Genomic DNA, 23722 nt, shown 5'->3' with positions numbered 1-23722 from the left:
GAGCCAAGTGTGGAAATCTCTAGAAACACCCCAGCAATGGGCAGAACCTCCCCACAAATGCTCCCAGCAACCCATTTCCCAGATGAGGACACAGAAGCTAACAGATGTGGTCACAACATAAGCAGGATCCCTTCCTTCATACCTGTTGTGTACACTATGAGTAGCATAGCTACCTGGAATCGCCAGCTCTCAGCTGTCTACACCAGAGCTCTGGGATCACTCCGGTTTACAGATAAGAAGAGAAGTGTAGCAATGAGAGACACTCACCCAAAGTTACACAGCCAGTGGGTGAGTGGTAGAGGTGGCATTGGCATCAGGCCCGGCTATGGACGCTCTCATTGCCCACCCTCCCTCAGCAAGGTCCATTCAGACCCTCCCCTCCTCAGAGCATCAAGGTCTATCTGTTTACTAAATGACATGTATAGCTGTGCCTTCCTGTTTAAGAGTAAGATTTTTAAAGAACCAGCCTCCACTGCCCTGGCGGCAGTAGCCAGTCTCTTAGAGAACAGTCTAAGGAGAAAGTAGTGCTGTTCCCTAGAATACAGGGGATGTAAGTTCAAATACTAGAAGCTACATTTTTCTAAGTGAAATTAGTCCTGATGTTATTAAAACCAAATATCCAAATATTTACATTTCAAAAGTGTCACTATTTATAAAAATGATTTTTTAAAAAATGTTACTGCAAGAGAGGGACTAGAGAGAAGGCTCAGTAGTTAAAGATACATACAACTCTTGCAAAGGACCTGAGTTCAGTTCCCAGCACCTTCTGAAGCCACTGGTCTCCAGGAACATCTGCCTTCATATAAAAGTACATGCAGCTAAAAATAGTAAAATCCAATCTTTTTTAAATTGTTACTGGAAACTCTCATCTTTCTTTTCCCACACAAAGGCTTTGGGACACCCTGTGCCTCTGCATCTCATGCCTGCCAGTCCCTAGGAGACAGAGGAGGCCTTCATGCTGGGCAGGGCCTGCAGGCTCCAGCCACTCTACATAAGCGAGGCTGTGTGTCTTCCCAGAAATCTCTATGGTCAAGCCTTAAGGAATCTCTGCCACCCAGGAACCCTGGACAGAGTCTCAGCTGGCACGTTTTACTCCAATCCTTAGCACCCGCCATGGGAGAGACATGAGGAGCATCTTGCAGGGCTCCTCTGCTATGCAGTGTCTCTCTCAGAGAAGAGACAAGCTGCAATGCATTCAGGGACCAACCCCAGAAGACACTGGGGAAGCTGCTTCTGTGAGAGCATGCACACACTGGTTTTTTATCATTATTCCCTAAACACAGTGCAAGAACTGCTTCAGGCATTTCCTTTGTCTTGGGTACAACAATTCATCAGGGTTGGTTAAAGAATAGGAGGGTGTGCCTATGTGCACAAGTTGTCATTCTTGAGGAGACTTGAGGAGACGCCCAGGGACCAATGCCACAGGAAGGCTATATTTACTAAGAGTTACTGATCCCCAGGCCCTGAGGTGTCCCACTCCCCCCCTTTTTTCCTCTCACTATTGGAGATGAGTTCTGATGACCACTTCAGTTCCCTAATGGGGAAACCGAGGGCTGGGAGGGCATGTATCTCACCAACAATCAAGAACACATCAGCAAAACTTTGTGAAAGATCCCTGGAGCGGGGGAGCAGATGAGGGAAAGCTTCCAGACGGGGAGGGACATGGCATGCCAGTGGCCTGGGAAGGAAGGAGGAAGCAGGTCCCCAGGATGAGGCAGGGCACACACGCTCAGGAAACATGGGCTAGGCGTGCCTGATGTAAGTAAGCACGGGGTCCCCAGGGCTAGGCAGAGGCAGGAATTCTGGGGCTGACACAGATGCCTACGCACAGGCACTGTGTGAGAAGGGTCCAAGTTCAACCACCTCGTCCTGAACAGCACCCACTGCCCACTCCTAGACCATGCCAGCTGAATCCAACTTCCCAAAATATTTACCAGAAGGCTCCGGGCACAGACTCCATTCTGTAAACTTGGATGCGATTCCAGAGCTGGAGACAGATCGCCCGGAAAAGCAGATAAACTCTCCCTCCCATCCTAACTAACGAGAAGGAGGTGGGGAGAAAGGAAATAAATCAGGCCTCCCCACTGCCCAACTTAAAAGGCATTATGGTCCCGAGCAAGGAGGGAGCAAAGATGCCGTGTCCTTATCAGGCACAAGGCCGCTCCAGACACAAACAAAACTTCTGGCAGGCACCGATCTTCCGCATCGGAAGGGAAGCAAGCAGTCCTTGTGCACAGGCTCAAAGCCATCCTGAGTACATCGCAGGCTGATCTTCCCCCAAATTTCTGAAAGAGAAGGGCCCCTTCTGGGAACCAGGACACCAACTGCTGCTTTGAGCAACAGAACGAGACCTGTGAACCCCCAGGTCCCAAGGGTGGCTAGCCCAGAGATCAAGTCTCCCGCCGCTTGGGCCCCGGCAATGGAAAGAGGAGGGTGAGCTAACCCAGCAGTGTGGGTGGACAAGGTCAGCCCTTGCCTCCCAGTCACTGCCCTCAGCATCGTGGATGGAACAAACCAGAAAGCAACCCACAGGCATGGCCACCCTCATTCCTGAGGACACACCACAAGGCAGGTACTGCTGCTGCCTCCAGATGACAGATAAGCCAGAGTCTGTGGCAGCACCAGCTCTGACCAGGCCTCCAGATCTCATCTGAGGCCTCCCTGCTGCTGTACCCTCCCCCAGTTTCTGGCTCCATCTTCCAGCTCTGCCTATCTCCATCCCTGCCCAACACCCTTACTTTGCATAACCCTAAATCCCCCAGAAGGGAGAAGAGAACATGGGCGAATGCTCCCCCCCACTCCACAACCCATGCCATCTCCTGGCACCCACTCCCACTCTAGAAATGCAGCCTAGCCTCCCCAGCGGCCCCATCCAAGAAGTGAGCTTTCCAACATAATATTTTCCTCCCACAGAACGTGAGAATAAAGGGCTCTTTGCTCGTCTCCTGAAATAACTGGCTCTCACCATAAAGCAATCCTCTGCCCAGTACAAATATTTCTGTAAAACTTGGTAACTCTATCTGCGGCTCCTTTTCTGAAAGTCAGAAACCTTGGAGAGTGAAATACGGCCGAGGCAGACGTTATGACAAGCTCATGAAGTCATGTCTACCCCAGGCAGTCCTCCTGGGCACAGTGATTAATTTGCTGTTAACCACAGGGACTTTGTGTCTTAATACACTCAAAGCAAAACACCAGTTCACATTTCTGCCAGAACAATACCCACCACCCTGGCACAGGGGGCAGCCAAGTGGGCAGCAGAGCCATGGCTGGACTCAGGGGCCTGGATTCCGGAGAGCAGAGAACCCCCGAGGTGGCCATGATACACAGGCGAGCTGCCCTCTATAGCTTGGCTTTTGTTATGGAGGCAGTGAACGTTATAAAATAAGTTAGGGGTACTTAGGTCAGTGTAAAAGTGCTTAACCTAACTCACTCCAAGACACTCAGGAAGGCACAATGTGGGAAATTTACTCTAGAGAAACAGAGCCCAGATGACGGACGGGTCCTTCTCAGCCTCTGCGCCCACCCCACAGCAGTTGAGACCTTTCCAAGTGCTGTTTTAGATCCATGAAGACAGAGGCGAGCTTACTAGAAATTTCCCAGTACATGTGGACATAGATATTACCTACTGAGTCCTAGAAACAAGATGAAGGCTGTTCCTACCACCTAGATGAAACTGTAACCCAGCCCAAAGCTGCACCCAAAGCCCTGTATCACCTTGATCTTGCAGACCCACACACAGGAAGGCAAGGGTTAAATGATAAAATGGTGGTGGTGGGGTGTCAAGAGAGGGTAATGATCAAAACACTGTTTATTATTATTAATTTGTTTAGACAGGGTCTCACTATGTAGCCTTGGCTGGCCTGGAACTTGCTATGTAGGCCTCCAACTCATAGATTCACCTACCTTGGCTTCCCAAGTGCTGGGATTAAAGGCATATGCTATCATTCTTGGCTCAAAAATTTTTGAACGTATGTATAAAAATGTTATAATTAAAATCATTTGACGTGTTGTCTGTAGTGCTGGGAATCGAATCCAGGACTAGCAGATGCTAGGCAAGCCCTCTGCCACTAAGATACATCCTTGTCCTTTGCTATTCCATGCAAATCAAGGCAGTTTCTGAACTGAGAACTTGGGCTACATTGGCATTACAGTAAAGATGAAGAGCACACATCCAAGGAGGAGGTCACATGAACTTCAGATGACTGCTATCAGTACTCAGGGTGCGAGGGGCTCCCTGGGATCCCCATGCAGAGGCAGAGAGCCAGGGAGGAAGGAGGTGCCTGTGGGTTAGGCAGGGGAAAGGGCAAACCCAATGGCCGGCCATATTTCTCCCCAAAGCTCAGCTACTTTACCTGACGGTCCTGTCCCCAACTGCTAGCATCTCCGTTTGGTGAGTCCTCTGCATGGGAACAAGGCATGCACAGCTCTTGGCTCTACCCACTCACCAGTATGTGCAGCCTTCCCATGGGTGACTTCTCCTATGGACACACCCAAGGGGCTCGGCTGAGACAGAGGGTTGGGGTGACTCAACTCTGCAGGGACGTAGATGGCACAGGTCAAAACAGTGGAAGCCCGGCCTGGAATTTCCTGGAACTTTCAGCTGAAGATGGAAGCTTGAACTGCTGAGAAGGAACGAGGCGCTGACCCTTGGAGAGAGGCTGCCTACGGATGAAGTCAACCCAAAGCAGGCAGAGACACAGGCTGCGCCGGGCAGAGCTCACCCCAGATGAGCCGCTTCCCTTGAGTTTGCTTCTGCTTTCTCCTTACTCTCCATCTGTGTTTATTTAGCCGCAGACAGGACTTAGGGGAAAGGTGAGACCCTGCTCACAGGGCAAGGCCGAAGAAATCCAAAGCCTTCTGCAAAGACCCAGAACAGCTGGCGGCGCTGAAAGGCGCAGAGCCTGAGTCCTAGGTCCCTGCACATCACTGCTGGGATCCTCCAAGCCCCACATACTGTGTGAGCATCCACCACCTGCCCAGCAGTGCCCAGGTCGCAAAGAGCTGCCCCATGGAGTGTGAAGTATGAGCTCAGTTTCCCCATGCAAATAATCCTGGCCAATTAACGCATGGCTCCGATCAAGGCTTGGGAACTGGAAGCCTCTGGTTAACCTTCGGTAAAGGCCCACCCAGTTGGTGGCTGCTGCTCCAGCCCAGACAGGGGTTTGTCTTCTAGTACCCCACAGCAGAGTCCATACTTGGAAGAAGCCTCACCTCAGCGCTGCACAAAAGGAGCATGAGGAGCTCCAGAGTTAGGTAACATTGTAACACAGGTTACATTGCTCCCTTTGTAGAAGGGAGCCCAGGATCACTGAAAACCATAACTATGGTTGTCAGTGGCCAATGAGGCTGGCTTTTCCTGCTACAACAATCCATGCCTCTAATGTCTATGACATCCATGCCTCTAATGCCTGTGATAGTCCACGGGGAAGGGTGGACTATGTCTCCCTTTCAAGGGTGTAGAGAACATTCTTTCCACCACCTCCAGCTGCGAATATATCTTCATGAACACAACACACCACACACACACACACACACACACACACACACACACACACACACACACACACACACACAGGGGCGAGTGGAGGGAGCAAGGTAAGGCCTAGCTAAAGGCACCACAGTCAACGTCCTGCCCCTCAGACCAGAGCTGAGCAATGCAGGCAGCAGCCATTAGCTTCTGGGGCTCTTTAAATCTGCAAGTCAATTCACTCGAAACAAGCCTATCTTATTAGAGCTCAGTAGCTGGACCACACTCTCACACAGCACACATAACCTAATCACAAGAAAGGCCACTGACTGAATGACACCGCTTACTCATCCTTTTAACATCTCCTCCATTCCCCAGTTCAGAGACCCCGCAGCCCTTTAAAGAGTAGCGGAGTATCAAAACTGTCACTGGAAGGCTAAGTCCCCATGGAGGTTTCCACAGCCACTGCCATAGGTGCAGGAAGAGGGAGGCAGACCCAACTGGGAGAATGACAGCAGTCAGGGTGCCATAGGACTGGGTCCCCTGCACCCAGCACCCGCCACTCTCTTCATTTGGTCTTGCCCAGGACAGCTCTGAACTGATGGCCCTCCTGCCTCAGCCTGCCTAGTGCACGCGTGTGTACCACAGCAGCTGGACGCTTGCTTTGATCAGTACCCAGGAGGCTCAGACACAAGAGAGTCATGCCAACCCCAGCCCCTTCTGCATCTCCCTGACCCTTCAGAGAAGCTTCCCGGGTGCCACCTCCTCAGCTCTCCTTCCCGTTTTAGACCCATAGCCTTCCAAAAAGCATAAACCCTACATCCACTAAAAAGCTAAATCAAGAGGGGAATAGTGTAAAATTAAAACTCTCTATCCCTCAGTGCAACAGTGGAGCCTTCCAGATCCTCCTCTATACATCTAAATACACTCAGGAACAGTCCTGGGCAGACATCTGTGCATGGCTGTCCCCCAACAGCAGCTGGCTCTAGGACTCTCCCTCCAGGGACACCGAAACCTGTCAATGCCCAGACCCTTCCTCAAAAGGCCCCAATGTTCCCACCAAGGGCAGAGACCAATGAATGGCCACACCATGGACTAACATGGTGATTGACATGCGAGTTGTCACCAGTTTTTCTCACGCCATGCACGTTTCTGAACATGTGTCCCTGTTCAGGCACACCGTCAGTACTGCTGTGACCCTCTGGGGTACCACTGCCTTTAATGTCTCTTCACCAAGTCAGCACCTGTAAAACTCAACTGTGGCAGCCCTAACAATCCCGCCCCAACACTGCACCTCACAGACACCACCCCACTACACCTCACAGACACCCCCACTACACTGCACCTCACAGACACCGCCCCCACTACACTGCACCTCACAGACACCCCCACTACACTGCACCTCACAGACACCACCCCACTACACTGCACCTCACAGACACCGCCCCCACTATACCTCACAGACACCACCCCCACTACACCTCACAGACACCGCCCCCACTACACCTCAGGAGCATTGCCCCTGCTCCCACCACACCTCAGGAACACTGCCCCCCACACCTACACCTCACAGACATGGCCCCTACTACATCTCACGGACATTGCCTCCCCCCCCCACTTCTTAAAAAAGTTGCTTTCCCTCTAAGCATACTCTCCACCGTAGGCTACAATGCACCCTAATAGAGACCTCATTTCCAGTTCGTAAGTTCCCATGGTCCCTTCCCTTAAATCTGGGCTAGAGCTGTGAGCGGTTATACCCAAGAGGATGTGGGACCATCAGCTCAAAGCCTGAGCTTTAGAGTCCTGGCAGGGCACTCTTAGGGAAGTCAAATGATTGCCAATGGACAGCCGAGGCTGGCTTCCCCTGAGCAGACCAAAGCTGCTCAGCGTCTCTTTAGGCTCAGATGGTGCCTTCTCAAGGGCGAGGTCAGAGGATTTCTCATTGTCTTCCAAAGAAAAGGGAGTGGGGGTTAGTATGAAAGCTCGCATTCAGTCCCTTGGAGCTTGGACAGAAAAACAAAACAAAAAACAAAAACAAAACCAGCAAGTCAAAGGCTCTGAAGCTAAGACAGAAACTAGAGGCACAGAGAAGTCAGGAAACTTGGCCAAGGCCTCACAGCTTGCAAGAGCTACTCTGGGGCTTGAACCTAGGTACTCATGCTCAGAATCTAGAGCAATGACCAAACACCAATCATGATCTACAGTAAGAATTACATTATAACAGATTTCTGTATATATGAGCATGGTATAAATATGCATATCTAAACTAATACAAAAGGTAACACAAAACGGTAGTCTGACTATAAGTGATACTTGGTTTTATTTTTATAATTTTCTGTTTCATTTGTCTGGTCACAGTTGGTTTCAGGAACAAAGTTGTAACATAGTTTTGGGCCCACTGACATGTCTCTAAGACAACTCTGCAGTTTACCAGGCTGGTTCTGTGTCTGCTCCAGTGAGGTCCTTCCTGTCAGGTGAGCGTCTGCAAGTCAGCAAAGAGGCCCAGCTCCTGAGGCATCAGTCTTTCCGCTAGAGCAGTGCTTCTCCACCTTCCTCCGCTGAGACCCGTTAGCGCGGTTCCTGGTGTGTGATGACCCCAACCGTAAGCTTATTTCGCTGCTACTTCATAGCTGTGCTTTTGCTACTGTTATAAACTGTAGTGTAAGTATCTAATATGCAGGATGTTTGATATGCGACCCCTCCCAAGAGGGCTATCGACCCACAGGTTAAAAACAGCTGTACTAGATGAAGAAGGACTACAACTGTTTGAATGGGACGGTGTCCCCAGTGACTCAAGTGCTCAAGTCTCTTGGGAAGACACTGAAGTCTTAAAGGAGAAGGGTCTAGCTGGGAGTAGGTCTGCAAGGGATGATGATCTTTGGGGATATCTTGTCTCTGACTCCTGCCTCTGCTTCCTGTCCAACATGAGCTACACTGCCCCTCAGCCTCCAGCCCTGAGGGCCTACACCCTCTGAAACTGTAAGCAAAATAAACCTTCCTCCCTTGTTATTTTCCCCTAGTATTTTGTCACAGCAACAAAAGAAAAGTGACTGATACAGGGAAAATAGCAGCGCCTGACAGAACTAAGCAGTGTGGACAACGAATGACAGCATGGCCCAAGGCCTGGCATCCTTGGTGCCCTGTAGGCAGAGGCTATGCTGCAACACCTCCTCTTGGTGGGCACCCATGCTCTCCGTGAGGCTGTGCGCACAGCCAGCAGCCACGAAACATCAGAAGAAGCATGTGCCCAGGACTACCCCAGACACACATTACCAACAGGCAGGGGGCCGAAGGAGGACCCCAGCACCCATAGACACGGCAACTGTGTTCCCAAGTAACCCAAGTTTCCTTATGTCCTCTTTTCACTCTTGTGATCTGTCTACACCACAGGGAGAAACAGGGTAAAACAACAGAAATTCAAGGTCAAAAACAGACCTGCAACACGACACCCTGTGAAGGCCAGGTGTGGAACAGGTGTGGATCCCTAGCCAACACCTCAAACCCACTTGTTGGGGCCCCCTACAAGACAGGCCTCTGACGGAGGCACCCTGTCCAACCTTCTGAAGCGAAACAAAGGAGAAGCCCTCTGGATGGCTGTGGGTCTGCGCTCTATCACAGCCTGAGGGCAAACTAACTTTGGCGTGCCTAACCCCGCTCCACAGTCAAGAGTGTTGTCAAGGTTCTCAGACAACCTCAGAAAGAGGAGTCGGGAGGGCTGCAGTGAGATTCTTCCCCCTGATCCTCCACATGGCCAGAAAGAGCAGCAGCTGGAGTCAGGAGGGTCTGCAGCAGACGCCTCATCTCCCCACAGGACGTGGCACACATCATCACCACCCACTCCGGCAGGCATGGCTGGCCCACTGCTGGTTCAGACTCCTACCTGACACCTGGGAGACCAGAGCCAGACTCCAGGAGGAGGCTGAGGGCTTTGTGCGGCCTCTGTGCCTTGGTACGTTTCCCACCCTGTGCCTGGAAGGCTGGCGCCAAGCCCTCATCAGCTGGCCATCTCCTACTTGTTCCTTGAGCTCAGTAGCTTGAGCACCGGTCCCTAACCGGAAGCATTAGCCCTCACTTTCCTTCACACCCTGCTGGGCAGCACACTCAGATGCCGCGTTCTTGGCAGGTATCTGTTTGGTCATGAGCGGACACTCTAGAAAGCTCTGAGAGGAGGGGCATCCGTTCCGTTTTCCAACTTGCTGACATGAACGTATTTCACCCTCGGAGAACCCCATGTGGCGGGAACAGTTCCTTTACACATCCTACAGATGTGAAGATGGAGGATCTGAGATGAGCCATTGCTGGCCCCAGGCCACCCATCGGGAGGCACACCTGGGATGTAGGCCTATGACGCCAGACTGCACAAACCACAGCCACACCTCTAGGCCAGCAGCACACACACACACACACACACACACACACACACACACACACACACACACACCAGTCCTCAGCAACAATGGCCAATCCACATCTCTGAGGCACCTGCTGTCTGCCCTCCACTGTCCTGCCACAGAAACAAGCCGTGGCTTCCAAGCTCAGGAGGGTGGCTACCTGCTCCGTTCTGTTTGCAGCCCAGCCTAGCTTTTCCTTAGGAGTGGGTCCCTTGTCCACATGATGAAAGTGTCTTCAGGGGGCAGGTACAAAGATCTCACAGGGGATGCAACAATGCATCCAGCTCCCTGCTTCACCAGCCCGCACAATGTGTCATCGCGAACTCCCTGTACACACGGGGCTGACTTGGAAGTGATCACAAGCACAGTACAAGGTGGCCAAATCCAGGCACCTGCTCATCCATACCAAGTTCTCCCTAAAATTTTCTTTAGTTGACTTGCTTTTTAGAAACAAGCTCCCATACATAGCCCCAGATGACCTCAAGCTTATAATCCTCCTGTCTCAGACTTCTGGGTGCTGGCACCATAGATGTATGCCACCATAGATGTGTGGCACCATGCCCACAATGCTTTAAATTCAGAAGGCTCTGCATAAAAATCCAAACAGTAGACTCTCTAAGCCACCATGTTCCCCAGAGGCTAAATGTTGGCTGGCCCTAAGTGGCACTGCCCTCTTGAGGCAGGGTGTGTGTTCAATCGCTGACGCCTTCCACCCAGCCTGCTGCACCCACTAATGTGACTCCTCTGGTTCCATGGGTCCCTGGGAGCTAGTCTCAGCATCCCACAAAGCCCCCTCCCCGTGCCTCCCCCTTCAATCACACTTACCCTTGTCCGTGGGTTACACCTCAAAGAGCCCTAGACACAGTGGGAGCCTTCCTAACCACGCTAGGAGGCGAACCGTTCCCCCACACAGTTCCCAGCTGTGAAAACTGAGGCCAGAGACGCTTACTCTCCTGCTACAGAATGTTCACACACTCCCCACCTTCTCCATGGTATCCTAGGGAAGCCAACCCCTGGGTACCAGTTCCCTAGGGCTCCCTTGCCTGCTGGCCTCTGAATTCAGCCACAAGAAGAACCTGGAAGGTAGAAGGGGAGTGAGTCTCACCGTTTTCCACCCCCGTATTATGGCTGCCACCTCAGTTAATCACCATGCCTACAACCTCTCCTGGCCACCCGCTACCTGTGCCTTAGCAGCAGCTGGTGCCAAGCCCCATTTGTTTCAACACCCAGCAGGTCTCTCCCATCCTTGCTCACAACTCTAGGACCTCAGGAAGCTTCTCATTTAAACTATCTACAATGCAACAGTTTCCCCCCACACTCACTGGTTGGCCCAGAGGCCTGGCTTAGAACCCGAAGTCTCAATGAGAAAGTGTGCGGGCAGAATTAGAACCCAGATTGTGGGCCTCCACAGCCCCTGCTCACCTTGCATCCTCTCCTGTTTCCCCTGGCCCCTTGCCTGCCTGCAGCCTCTTCAAGGGTTTCCTGGATGCCCCCAGAGAACTAACTGCTGTGCTGATCCCAGTGCAGACCTGCGGATTTTCACAAAGCCCATGAAATGCTCTGTCCCTTGATTCCTCTTCACCTTCCAAAGTATTTTTACAGCAGGGATTCACATCTTTCCTTCTCCACAGAATAGGTCGTGCAGCCCACGCTCACACGCTTCCTTCTCCACAGAACAGATCACAGCCCACGCTCACACGCTTCCTTCTCCACAGAACAGATCACAGCCCACGCTCACATGCTCCCCTCTCCACAGAACAGACTACAGCCCACGCTCACATCCTTCCTTCTCCACAGAACAGATCACAGCCCACGCTCACATTCTCCCTCTCCACAGAACAGATCACAGCTCACGCTCACATTCTCCCTCTCCACAGAACAGATCACAGCTCACGCTCACATTCTCCCTCTCCACAGAACAGATCACAGCCCACGCTCACACCCTTCCTTCTCCACAGAACAGACCACAGCCCACGCTCACACGCTTCCTTCTCCACAGAACAGATCACAGCCCACGCTCACATGCTCCCCTCTCCACAGAACAGACCACAGCCCACGCTCACATCCTTCCTTCTCCACAGAACAGATCACAGCCCACGCTCACATGCTCCCCTCTCCACAGAACAGACCACAGCCCACCCTCACATCCTTCCTTCTCCACAGAACAGATCACAGCCCACGCTCACATGCTCCCTCTCCACAGAACAGACCACAGCCCACGCTCACATGCTCCCCTCCACAGAACAGATCACAGCCCACGCTCACATGCTCCCCCTCCACAGAACAGATCACAGCCCAGGCTCACATGCTCCCCTCTCCACAGAACAGATCACAGCGCACGCTCACATGCTCCCCTATCCACAGAACAGATCACAGCCCACGCTCACACCCTTCCTTCTCCACAGAACAGATCACAGCCCACGCTCACATGCTCCCCTCCCCACAGAACAGATCACAGCCCACGCTCACATGCTCCCCCTCCACAGAACAGATCACAGCCCACACTCACATGCTCCCTCTCCACAGAACAGATCACAGCCCACGCTCACATGCTCCCCCTCCACAGAACAGATCACAGCCCAGGCTCACATGCTCCCCTCTCCACAGAACAGATCACAGCGCACGCTCACATGCTCCCCTCCCCACAGAACAGATCACAGACTCCTTTCATCACACTGACCTCACACAAGGCTACCTCATGTTTCCCCTCCTGACAAACATCTTAAACCATAACACAGTGAGAATGTAGCCATGGGCTGGAAAGCAGCAACAGGCAGATTTCTTGGAGTTTGAGGCCAATCTAGTATACATAGATTGGCACAATCTAGTATACCTCCATCAATAGCTCCAACAAACTGTCCAATGCTCGGTAGCTTCCTAAGTCAACTTTTAGCAAACATGCTACCACTTTTGACATTGCCTCTTTTCTCCTATCCCCAACTCACCTCTGGTGCTTAGCTCACACCCCAGTAGTTCCTGATTTAGGCTCAGAGCCTTCAGGGTGTCCCCTAACCTTTCTTTAATGTCTTCACTGCCCAACATCTACCTTCCAAGTGTGAGCCAATCTAACTCTGAAACACCCATGCAAAGACCTGGAGTACAGCGGCTGCATAGAAGGTGCAGCTGCATTTTCAAAAGCCCACAGTACAGTGTCAGCACAACAAGTACAACTGCATTTTAAAAGAATCAGTTGCATCCCTTGGCATAGAGCACTCCCATCTCCCTTATCCTCGCCCGTGAATATCAAAATTTACAGTGCTCAAGTTCCTTATATAATAAGGGATCGTACATGTGTGGTAGATGCATGTATGGTATACTTCTATCAAGTCCACATTGCTTATAAATCCTAACTGGTGGTTTGAATGAGGACCCTCACCCCCAAGGTACATGTTTCAATGCTTGGTCCCCAGTTGATAGTTGATGGAACTGTTTGGGAAGGATTAGGAGGTGTGGCTTTGTTGGAGGAGGTGTGTCACTGGGGGCAGGCTTTCAGATTTCAAATGACCCATGCCATTTTGAGTTAGTCTTCTCAGCCTCCTGCTTGTGGATCAAGGTGTGAGCTCTCAGATCATCCTGCTGCCATGTCCTTGCTCTGACATCATGGACTCTAATCCTCTGAAACCATAAGCCCAAATTAAAAGCTGCCTTGGTCATGGTATCTTATCACAGCAATAGAAAAATAACTAACAGACCTAATAAAATAAAATGCTATGCAGCCATTGGGGTGTCTTGTTTAGAGAATGATGACAAGAAGTAAAGCCTGATTTACCAGCTTGCATGCATAGTTTTCAAATATTTTCGGTTTTCAGTTGGCTATGTCCATGGATGCAGGGCCCACATATGGACAGTTGACTCGATAATGTGTCACAATAAATGGGCTTACTCCAGAAACACAAAAAAAGCTGAACACTAGGGAATTTAGCAATATGGATTACTATACAAATAATACATCCAGCAGGTATGGTGGCACTCACTGTAATCTCAGCAACTGAGAAGCTGAGGTAGAAGGATGGTGATTTCCAGGCCAGTCTAGCCTACTCAGCAAGATCCTGTCACAGAATAAGTTCAGAAACCCAAGTCATACACCACACCAGTAAATGATCCAACCCATCAACACATCAACGGCATTTGATAAAACTGAACGGTTACTCCTAGTTTAATAAACCTTAGAGAGTCAGGAGTCAAAGCAAGTTATGTTAGCTAAACAATAACACATATGACACTTCGCTGCTACTCAACAGAACTCAGGAGATACTCTCACAAGATCTGAGGTAAGGACAAGCTGTTCCTCAGTTTCCACAGCCGCGGCGTAAGCAGAAGGAACAGCCAGTGTGTGAGATGAACAACCGCCCATCAAAGTCCTGAGCCTCAAGGCACCCTGTACCTTTCTGAACCATCTGGCCAACTTATGTTTCATTATGTGCATCTTGTACCAGGCTGTAAGCCTCATGACAATGGCTTCTGGTCAGTGCACAGAGCCGACGTGCATTCCACACCTACTACAGACACACGGACAGTGGGACAGAAGGCATTCTGCACCTGCTGAACCAGAATGATGTCATCTCACTTCTCAGCAGGAGGGGCCAAGTTCAGAAGAGGGAAAGGCCCTTTAGTTGATGTCACCCAATGGCAAAGCCCACCCTGCCCTGAAGCCCTGTAATAGCTTTCAGCCACACACAGGGTCACATGCCATAGCCAATGTGGCTCAGCAAGCAGAACAGTGACGCCCAAACTAATTCCCCAGGGCTACTGAGCAAACACAGCCCTGGACAGGCCCCTCGGACAGAGTCACGCTGGCTGGCCAGGGTTCCTGCGTGCCCTGCTGAAGCTAAGGATGACTTCAGCAGAGGGGCCTACAGCTTTCCTCCTCGGCCTTGTGACTGATGCCCACAAGGATAAACATCCCTCTCAGCTTGCCCAAGCATCTATCAAAGAATTACTTATGCCTGGGGAAGTGCGTGTTTAGAAAAGGCACCCACCCACCTGGGCTTGGCAGGGTGTGGCCTGGCTGGACTCTTGGGCTACCCTTTATAGAGGGCACCCTTCGTGGAGTGGGCATGCCTCTCCTCTGCTCCAGCATGAGAGCTTGCCCCTGTCCAGCAGAGAGGCTGAGGCCACAAGGAAGCAGGCAGCTTCCCAGGATAAACGGAGCAGGGTGACATCAAAGCCCAGCTTCCAGATCCAACAAGTGAAGCCTTCAGCTCTCTCTGGCCTTTCATCCAACGTGTTTTGGGCTCCTGCCTCACTTCTCTCTGACAAGAGGACAGGCATTTGGCTTGTGAGGAACCGGATTCTTTCCTTTCTCGGGAAGAGGGGGCTGGGGAAGAAGCAAGGGGAAGAAAACAGGAGGAGGATGTAAGAGACAAGGGCTGCGAGAGGAACGTGGGAGCCAGAAGGAGAAGCCTGCAGGCAGCTACAGGAAGTGCCTGGGTCCAACAAGCAGCCAGAAAGTTCCCAAAGTCAGTACAGCTAAGCAGAATGTGAATTCACAGTCCTGGGCACCTGACTCATCAACCTTATGGACTCCGTCATGGGCTCCATCCCTGATTCCCCGGTCCCTTTGCATAGGCCTTTTGTTGAGTCTGGAAAGCCTGGGCAAGGGAACTCTTACCGCAGCTCAACCTCCCTGTACTTCATGGCGCAGTGCACTCGCTCTAAGGTTGGTGGTCAGCAGCTTCTTTCCCCTGAGCCCCTGAGTTCACCTTCTCTGCCTCTTAGTGGCCAATATCATCTCTCAGTTCCCTACCCACACAGCTGACTTCCAGCTGAGCTTCTGATCCTTAGGGTGACTTCCACCTGCAACCTGGCACCAGAGGTCACCAACCCACTTGACCGCTGGGTAACGTCCCATCCTCAAACTCCAGATCAAGTCCAAGGAATAAGTAGCAGCCCCCAGCACCTGTCCCTGGACAGGTGTTCAAGCTGCTCACCTGCAAGGCTTCCCAAGACTCAGTTCCAGGGACATTTTCAGCTACCAAGCCACATTCTCTTCACAACCTCCTGGCCTGTCCACCACAGAAGTTTCCCACCTCACTCTAATCCGTCTTACAGTGACAGCATTAAAGACCTTCCTGGGGTGCAGGCCACCCCTTCCCCTACACATTCTGGCAGCCTTCCAGCCTTTCACCTGTTCACTTGGTGACTTTTGCTTCCTTCACTAACACCAGGGGCAAGCACCATGCCTCTTTCCACTGTTTGCCAATGCATGACGCTATGGGACATATCATAAATACATCGTGAATAGTGGTTACTCAGTTAAGTGCCTGTAAGAAAGGCTTGGTCCAGCACCGGGCCAGTGGCGCAATGGATAATGGGTCTGACTACGGATCAGAAGAAAGGCTTGGTTCTACAGTTCCACTAAGGACAGTGGACTTGGGAACAGATGAATCCTGGCAGCAGGAATAAAGGGCATAAGAAGTTGGTTAGGAGGAAGGAGGCATCACGGACCAATATGGTGACCAAATTTTCTTTCTTTATTCACACACAGCAGCACCTGCTACATACCTCAAGAAAGAAGTTGCATTTTGTAGCTGACTTTTTGTTGCTGACAGTTCAACTTTGACCATTTTAAGTGTCCAAGAAGACACGGATGGGGAGGTGATCTTCCTGGTTACAAGCATGAGCACTCTCTCCATCCATCTCCTCTCCTCTTCCCACTATGCAACAAAGTAACAGTCCCCGGTTCTACTCCTAGCCCCACGAAGGCAAAGCTGCCTGGATTGTGAATAGGGATGAACACCCCCGGCTTCTGGGGAACAGACAGCACATATGGCCTGGCTGAAGGAAACCCAGTATCCTTCTTAAAGAAGTTTTAAGGGGAGGAGTTACAGTCCCTCCGAGAAGTCCCATCACACAGGTGACACCACTTGCAAGTCCAGGAGCAACCAGCAGTGACATCTGGCACCTGGCACAGCTCAGGCTTTCCAGGCCTCTCCTTGCTGGCTTCCAGGTACAGGTAGTTCTCAGGACTGTGAAGCTGCGCCTGAGCGCCACTAGCCAAGGACTTGGCCCTCCCTGGGCCTCTCAAAAATGCCTGCGAGTGAAGGCACAATGCCTCTACCCTGAAACCCCCACCAGCCTCAAAGCAAATCATCTTTCTAATTCTTTTTTTTATCTTTTAATTCTTAAACACCAAGTATTTAATTTATGCTGTACCTCAAATGTCAAGTCCACCTCCCAACACATAGCTTTGAAACCACGTAAGGAGGCCTAACACTTTCCATATGGTGAAGACATGGGCCTTTTAATTGTGCCAACTGGTATCATTCAAGGGTAATTCCCCTGGAATCCAGAATTCAGGCAGCAGCTGGATCAGCCCCCAATCTCATCACCCACCGGGCCCCATGCAGCACGCCTGCACCTTCCTAATCTTCCCCAAATATCAAAATGTGCTAGGTGCCCCTAATCAAATTACCAAAGTGCTTGGCGGCTGCCTTTGATCTCCGGGGGGCTTGCTTGCCCCCAAACCCCCAACCTATTTCTGCAAGCAGTTTTGCTATAAAAGAACAAAAAGGATCCTAGTTCACCCAGTAAAAGTTGTTTTGAATCTGGTTACACGTATGCACATACGCATGTGTGCCCATGCTCACGGCATGGGTCACCAGCAAGTTGTCCTCCCTCCTGCCTGAGTCCACTCAGTTGCCCTGTCTTCCTAGGAAGCTTCATCGTGCAGCCGCTGCTCGCCTCGCATTTCTACTGGGCTGTCTCTTACCGCCCGCCGCTCTGTTTCCACTGTCTCTTGGCGATGAGTGTGTTTTAGCCTCTAATTCTGCTCAGTACATGTGTCCCAGGCATGGTATTTGGCTCAGTCTACCGTCCTTGGTTCACAGTGCTTTTCTGTCTCCTGTCACTCACCACTTTTCTCCTTTGAGCTTATATTCCCTTGTGCGTCATCAAGCATCCATGGAAAGGCAAAAGCCCAGGCTTTAGCCTGGGTCCCCCCCAGGTGAGCCTACAGTGGAAGGGTGCAGGGTGAAGAGCACTAACATCAGGACCCTAGATAAGCATCACCCTTTAAGCCGGGTTCTACTCCTTCTCAAGATTTATCCACCTCAACTCGGACGTGGATGACATTACTGTGCCCATTTTACAGATGTGCTTACCAAGACACATAAAGTTAAAGTGACTTGCACGAGGTGGCGAGCTACCGTGCAGAGCCTGACCTCATTCACTTCTGTATGCTGAGGGGCAGGCTGAGTTGAGTGCCTGTGTGGCCACCCTCACACCCTAGGGCTGTGCATGCAACTTGGATCCCACCACAGACATGGGGCAGGGAGGGCTCCTCTTGCTTCTTCCTACCCTGCAACTAGCTCATATGGACACGGTGGCAACTGTCTGTGAGCCCCTCTCTGGGAACCAGGCAATGCTGGGCTTCACACACGCTGACTCTGGAAAGGGAGACATCTTAGTCTACACCAGCTGGCTGCAACTCCAGAGGGCGATGGGGAGATTAAAGTAATAGAAGCAATGTGCTTGGCACATGCAGGCAAGAGTAGATTTCACAGCAGTAATAATGTTGTCAGTTGAATAAGCCAGTAATGTGTCCCCAGCCACTTTGGGGACAGAACAGGTAGAGAAGAGGACACAGAGGCCTTCACCAAGCTACAAGAAGCTGTCAGTCCTGGAAGCTAGCAGACTGCTGGAGCCCACACCCATCAACATCCTGATGATATCATGGAAGGACCTGTCAGCCACCCCTCCCATGCCAGTGGGACTCAGGGAAATGACAGGCTGAAATGTGCTCACCACTAGCCTGCCCCCCTCAACGTCCCCACCGCTGCAGCATTCGTTCTTACGTTCCCAACTATGACCACTTGAACCCAGTATTTTTCCCTGTGCTGACTTTGAACTCGCCTCCTCTTTCAACTTTGATTCATCCTAAGTGATAACATCCACGAAATCGTGTGTTTGATGTCCTAGTTATGTTTCCCTGATTAAAAAAGATAGATACCTATAAAGATAAAAGACATTCCCTCTGAAGACCACCTGAACTGCTTCACAGGCCGCCACCAGTGCGACCCCACACTTCGGCTCAGCCTGGTCATTCGCTAGGGTTGACGCATGGCCCCACTGCTGTGACCACCACAGGTTGGAACCCAGGCATCCAGAGCTGTTAAGATCCACTCTCGAGGAAGCAGAGGCCTCCCTCCCCCCACTCGACATCTTTGATGGCTGGGCCCACCCTCTTAACTATCCAACACATGTCACACTGATGGCTCTATGCCTCACATCTTCAAAAGGACTTTGAACAAATATTAATGACCCCTCCTTTTCAGAAAGGGGGGTGAGGCAGAAAGTGGAGCAGGCACCATCCATCCCATGCTGTCCTCAGCTGGGGGGAGAAACCAGGCAACGAAATTCCGTGACTTCAGCAAAGCCACAGGCTTAAGCAGGGGCCCCCTCCCCCTTCTCCATTTCCCCCAATGGCAACTTTTACTGGCTTGCATTCCTCTTGCTGGGAACACTACTATTTAATTAAAAACGACAGACTTTTGTTTTCCTCTCCTTCTTCCCCCTCCCTCCCATCCTCCCAGCCTGGATGCCAAGGAGACCCACCAAAAACATGCGGGTAACATTTGTTATGGCTTTGAAGATAAAAGTCAATTGAAGCAAGCCCTCGCTGTATTTCAAGTTTCCCCTCTAGCATGGAGTAAAAGCTGCCTGGCAGTTTAGGGGGAAAAAAGAGAGAGGAGAGAGAGAAAGAGGAGAGAGACAGAGCCTAAATAAATGTCATTCTGCAGGAATACTTTATGAAAATAAACAGGCTGAAAAAAAAAAAACCAAAACCTGATTAATGAAAATCCTCTCTGCTGGCCTGTATTGAGCTGCAAATGCATCTGTTCATATGTCTAAATTGGATTGTTTTCATTGGTCCTTAAATAAATAAGTACATCAAAAACTAGGAGTAGTAGGGGACAGAGAAGTTTGTGGTTCTGTTAAAAGGCTCTAAATGCAGCGCCTCTGCCCCCTGGGCCCAGGCCTGACCTTTCTACTAGGGGAGCAGCTTCAATCCCAGACAGCCAGCAAACTGGAGGGCCTGGAAGAGAAGCCTGAGTCACACAGCAGAGAGGGAGCTTATCCCAGAGAGAGAACATTTAACATACCACACACACACACACACATACACACACATACAGACACACACACAGACACACACACACACAGACACACACACAGACAGATACACACACACATACACAGACACACACAGACACAGACACAGACACACACAGACACACACACACAGACACACACACACCAACACAGACACAGACACACACACAGACACACACAGACACACACACAGACACACACAGACACACACACAGACACACACACACACACACACACACAGACACACACACACAGACACACACACAGACACAGACACACACACACAGACACACACACAGACACACACACACAGACACACACACAGACACAGACACACACACACAGACACACACACACACACACACCACCTCCCTGCAATGGTGCTGTCAGGTGTTACCACCCAAACACACACACACACACACACACACACACACACACACACACACACATCTGAAGGCTCCAACAGCCTCACCCAAAGAACAAGACCAAAGAACTAACCAGACCTGAAGCTTGGTCTGTTCCCCCTCTAAGTTTAAAAAAAAATTAAATGTCACATCAAAAAGTTGATTCATCCTTTGATCCTCAGCTTGCAAGAGTTCCACGCAGACCATCTGAAAGCCCTGTGCTGAGTTCTGGAGCTCACAGGACATCTGTGAACACCAGTCCCAGGCCAGACACAGGCTGGACTCACGCACTCCCCCATGCCACTTGCTCCTGCAGAACAACTCTAGCCTCAAGAACCCCCTGAGTGAAGAAAGAGGGTGTACCCAGGTCACTACACAGAACCCCACACACACACCGTACCTCCCCCCTGCCTCCGAGAGCCACACTAAGGGGACAGTCAGGTCTCAGTGCCTCCGAACTCTACACTCAGGTGGCAGATGGCACTGATGAATGCCACAGACGCAGTTGGAGGTGGCCACAGCTCCTGGGCCAGCACGGCTCTGCCCTCTACCCAGACACTCCTGCCTGCCGCTAGTCCTAACTCCTCCCTGTGGAAAAGCCGGCCACAAAAGCAAAGCAGAGGAGGCCTCCCCCGTACACACACACACACACACACACACACACACACACACACACACACACACACACACCAAAGCACAGCTTCCCCACCCACTAGACCTGTTTCACCTCCTCCCTGGCACTTCCTCCCCAAGCAACCCTCTGTGCCCAACTGGGCGGGGGGATTGTGCCAGCTTGGTCAACAAGGGTCTCCCAAAGCATGGGGCACAAGCAGGGCTGGTGCACTGAGAAGGGGTTTGTGTCAACAGGATGCTAAAAGTTGAGGGGGAGGCCGCAGATCCTCTCCAAAGCTGAAAGGGTGGAACAGAGCAGGGGCCATACCCGGGTGCCTCGACCAAGAGTGCCTGCCAATCTCAGCTGTCGGGGTCCTGAGACACTGCCTGGACAGCGCTGCCTCCCGATCCACTCCTCGATGCCTTTCCGTGCCCAAGCAGCGCTCACAGCAAAGCTGTCACCTGAGGCGGGAAGAACACCAAGACCTTGAGTCTGGGGCCCCCCAGCTGGCAAAAAGTTACCTGAGAATGAAGGGAAGAAGACAGGGCGGCGCAGGCCGAGAGTAAAGGCTTGGCAGGGGGGTCAAGCGCGGGACGGAGCAGAATCCAAACCAGGGAGGTAGCCAAGAAAGGGGGCTCAGCGAGATCCTAAGTGCAAGGATTCAGAGGGTGCAAGCGAGTAGGCAGTAGCCTGACTGAAGGAGTTAGGGGTTCGGAAGAAGGAGCTGAGGGTCGGGAGAGAGGGTGTAGTGGCCGCAGAAGCCAAGTTCTCCTGAGAAGGGGCTGGCGGCCAGAAGGAAGGCACAAGATCTCGGGAGTGGACGCCGCCAAAGTGGATAGGGTTAGGGTCAGCAGTGGGAGCACTGGGCTGCGGGGACGGGGTAAGAGGGACAGAGGGGCCCCAAAGAGCGCTCCCGGGGCGGGGCTGGGGGGCTGGGGCAGCCCTGGTAATGAGATCCAGCGGCTGGGCCGGCCGCGCCGCCTCCCTCGCCCCCCCACCTCGGCCGGTGGTCCGCGCTCCTACCTTCCGGGCTCTCCCTGCGCTTGCACACGGCGGCTGCGGGAACATCGCGCGCGGCGGCGGCGGCGGCGGCGGCGGCGGCGGGAGCCGAAAAGAAAGGAGAGGGAGAGTTAGCACCGGCGGGAGGACGCGGGGCCGCGGCCGGCGAGCGGGCTGGGACACTGACCCGGCTTCGAGTGAAGTTTCCCCATGCTGGGGCGCGGCGGCGGGGCGTCCTAAGCCATGCGTCCGGCCGCCAACCCCACGCCAGCCTCGCTCGCCTCCTCCTCACAGTCCGCGCGCCGAGCGCAGCCCCAAGCGGCGCCGAGATGCGCTCCTGCCGCCGTAGCCGCGGCCGGACTGACGCCCGGGCGCGCCGAGCCCCCTGCCCGCCGCCGCGGCCCCGCGCCTCCCCAAGCGCCCATTGGCCGGCAGCGGCCCATCAAAGGCGAGGCGGACGCTGCGGGGCGGGTAGAGGCGGGGCCTTGCGGGTAGGGGCCTGCGGAGGGGGCGGATCCACAGAGGGCGTGGCCTGTGGGCGGAGATAGGGGCGGGGCTTGTGGGAGGGGCTTTGGGTGTGCTGGACCCCGAGTCCCTTGCGCGGACCTAGGGGCGGGAATAGGGACCGGGCGGAGGCTCTGGCTGCTGGGTGGTGGAGCAGCGCTGCCCTCGCTGGTGGTACTGCGACTTCCCTCTTATCTGAATTTCCTCGGAGACATCAGAGTGAGACTCAATGGCTCCAGTTCACAGGTGGGGAAACTGAGGTCAAGACCGGTGACCTCAGCTGTCCGGGTGCACGCCTCTGCTGCTCTCCCGCGGTGTTGTCCCTTCCCAGACTTCCCATGCCCAGCCTTCTGCAGAATGCGGTTCCTGTTTCCAGCCGCGTGCCCTTTTCTTTGACTCCTCTAGGTTTTAGGGTTATTGGTTTTTGGGGTTTTTTTTTTCATTTGGGAGTCCAGTAGAAATCACCAGGACACCTTGCGGGCCACTGCGGGTTCAGCCCACTCCTGTTAACAAGCGTCCAGATGCCCCGAGCTGTCCCCCAGTCGCTAGCAGCTCTGCGCCCATGGGCTCCTGAATGCCCAACTGGGATCGGGGCGAGCTGCCAAGCTATGAGGCCGGGAGCGGTGAACCGCCGGGTCTTTGATCTTTCTTAGTTTCCGTTCCCCCTCCCCCCTGCAGTTCTCCAGACCCCAAGGGCCTGTTTGTTTTGTCTGGGGAGGTCTCTGCAAAAGGGGAGGGCGACTTGAAGGCTTCCACCCCACCTTTGTGGTCCTCAGAATGCTGCCTCTGCTGTCCACACCAGGGCTCTTCTCTAAGCTCATCCTGGTATCTGGCAGCCTGAGCGTGGGAAAGAATCAGTTCAGCTCTTATAGCTAGACTCTGCTGCTGGCCTCAGTTTTATGATCTGTACAATGGATACTTGGTGTTACCCTTTTTTTTCTTTTTCTTTCTTTCTTTCTTTCTTTCTTTTTTTTTTTTTTTTTTTTTTTTTGCCTGTTCCTTGTGCAGCGCTACTCAGTAGAAACAGATGAGCTACATTTGTCATTTTAGATTTACAAGTAGGCACTTCGTGAGAGGAGCTCTGGGACTCACGCCGGGCAGCAAGCACTCTGCTATTAAGTTATGTCTTCAGCCCTAGGCACCACAATTTTTGAAAAGTTAAAAGAAACAGGTGTCTCAGCCAGATAGCTCAACTGGTAAAGGTGCTTGCCACCAAGCCTGGGGATCTGTC

General features: G+C 52.3%; 1 protein-coding gene across 1 annotated transcript in view; it reads right to left on the bottom strand.

Moving 5' to 3' along the window:
• Nucleotides 1–22353, bottom strand: part of Nkd1 (NKD inhibitor of WNT signaling pathway 1) — a 70811-nt gene extending 48458 nt beyond the window's left edge. Inside the window, exons 1-3 of the mRNA XM_040735293.1 lie at nt 22175–22353; nt 22012–22044; nt 21316–21449 (exon numbers count right to left, since the gene is read on the bottom strand). Of these exons, the coding sequence (XP_040591227.1) occupies nt 21316–21449; nt 22012–22044; nt 22175–22199 (192 nt within the window). The 5' untranslated portion in view covers nt 22200–22353. The remainder of the gene's footprint in view (nt 1–21315; nt 21450–22011; nt 22045–22174) is intronic.
• Between the last annotated feature and the right edge of the window lie 1369 nt (nt 22354–23722).

Source organism: Mesocricetus auratus, unplaced genomic scaffold (genome assembly GCF_017639785.1).
Source record: "Mesocricetus auratus isolate SY011 unplaced genomic scaffold, BCM_Maur_2.0 Super-Scaffold_100045, whole genome shotgun sequence".
In the NCBI taxonomy this organism is placed as follows: Eukaryota; Metazoa; Chordata; class Mammalia; order Rodentia; family Cricetidae; genus Mesocricetus; species Mesocricetus auratus.
Note: the sequence above shows the minus strand (reverse complement) of the source record. Positions and strands in the feature narration are given on the sequence as shown.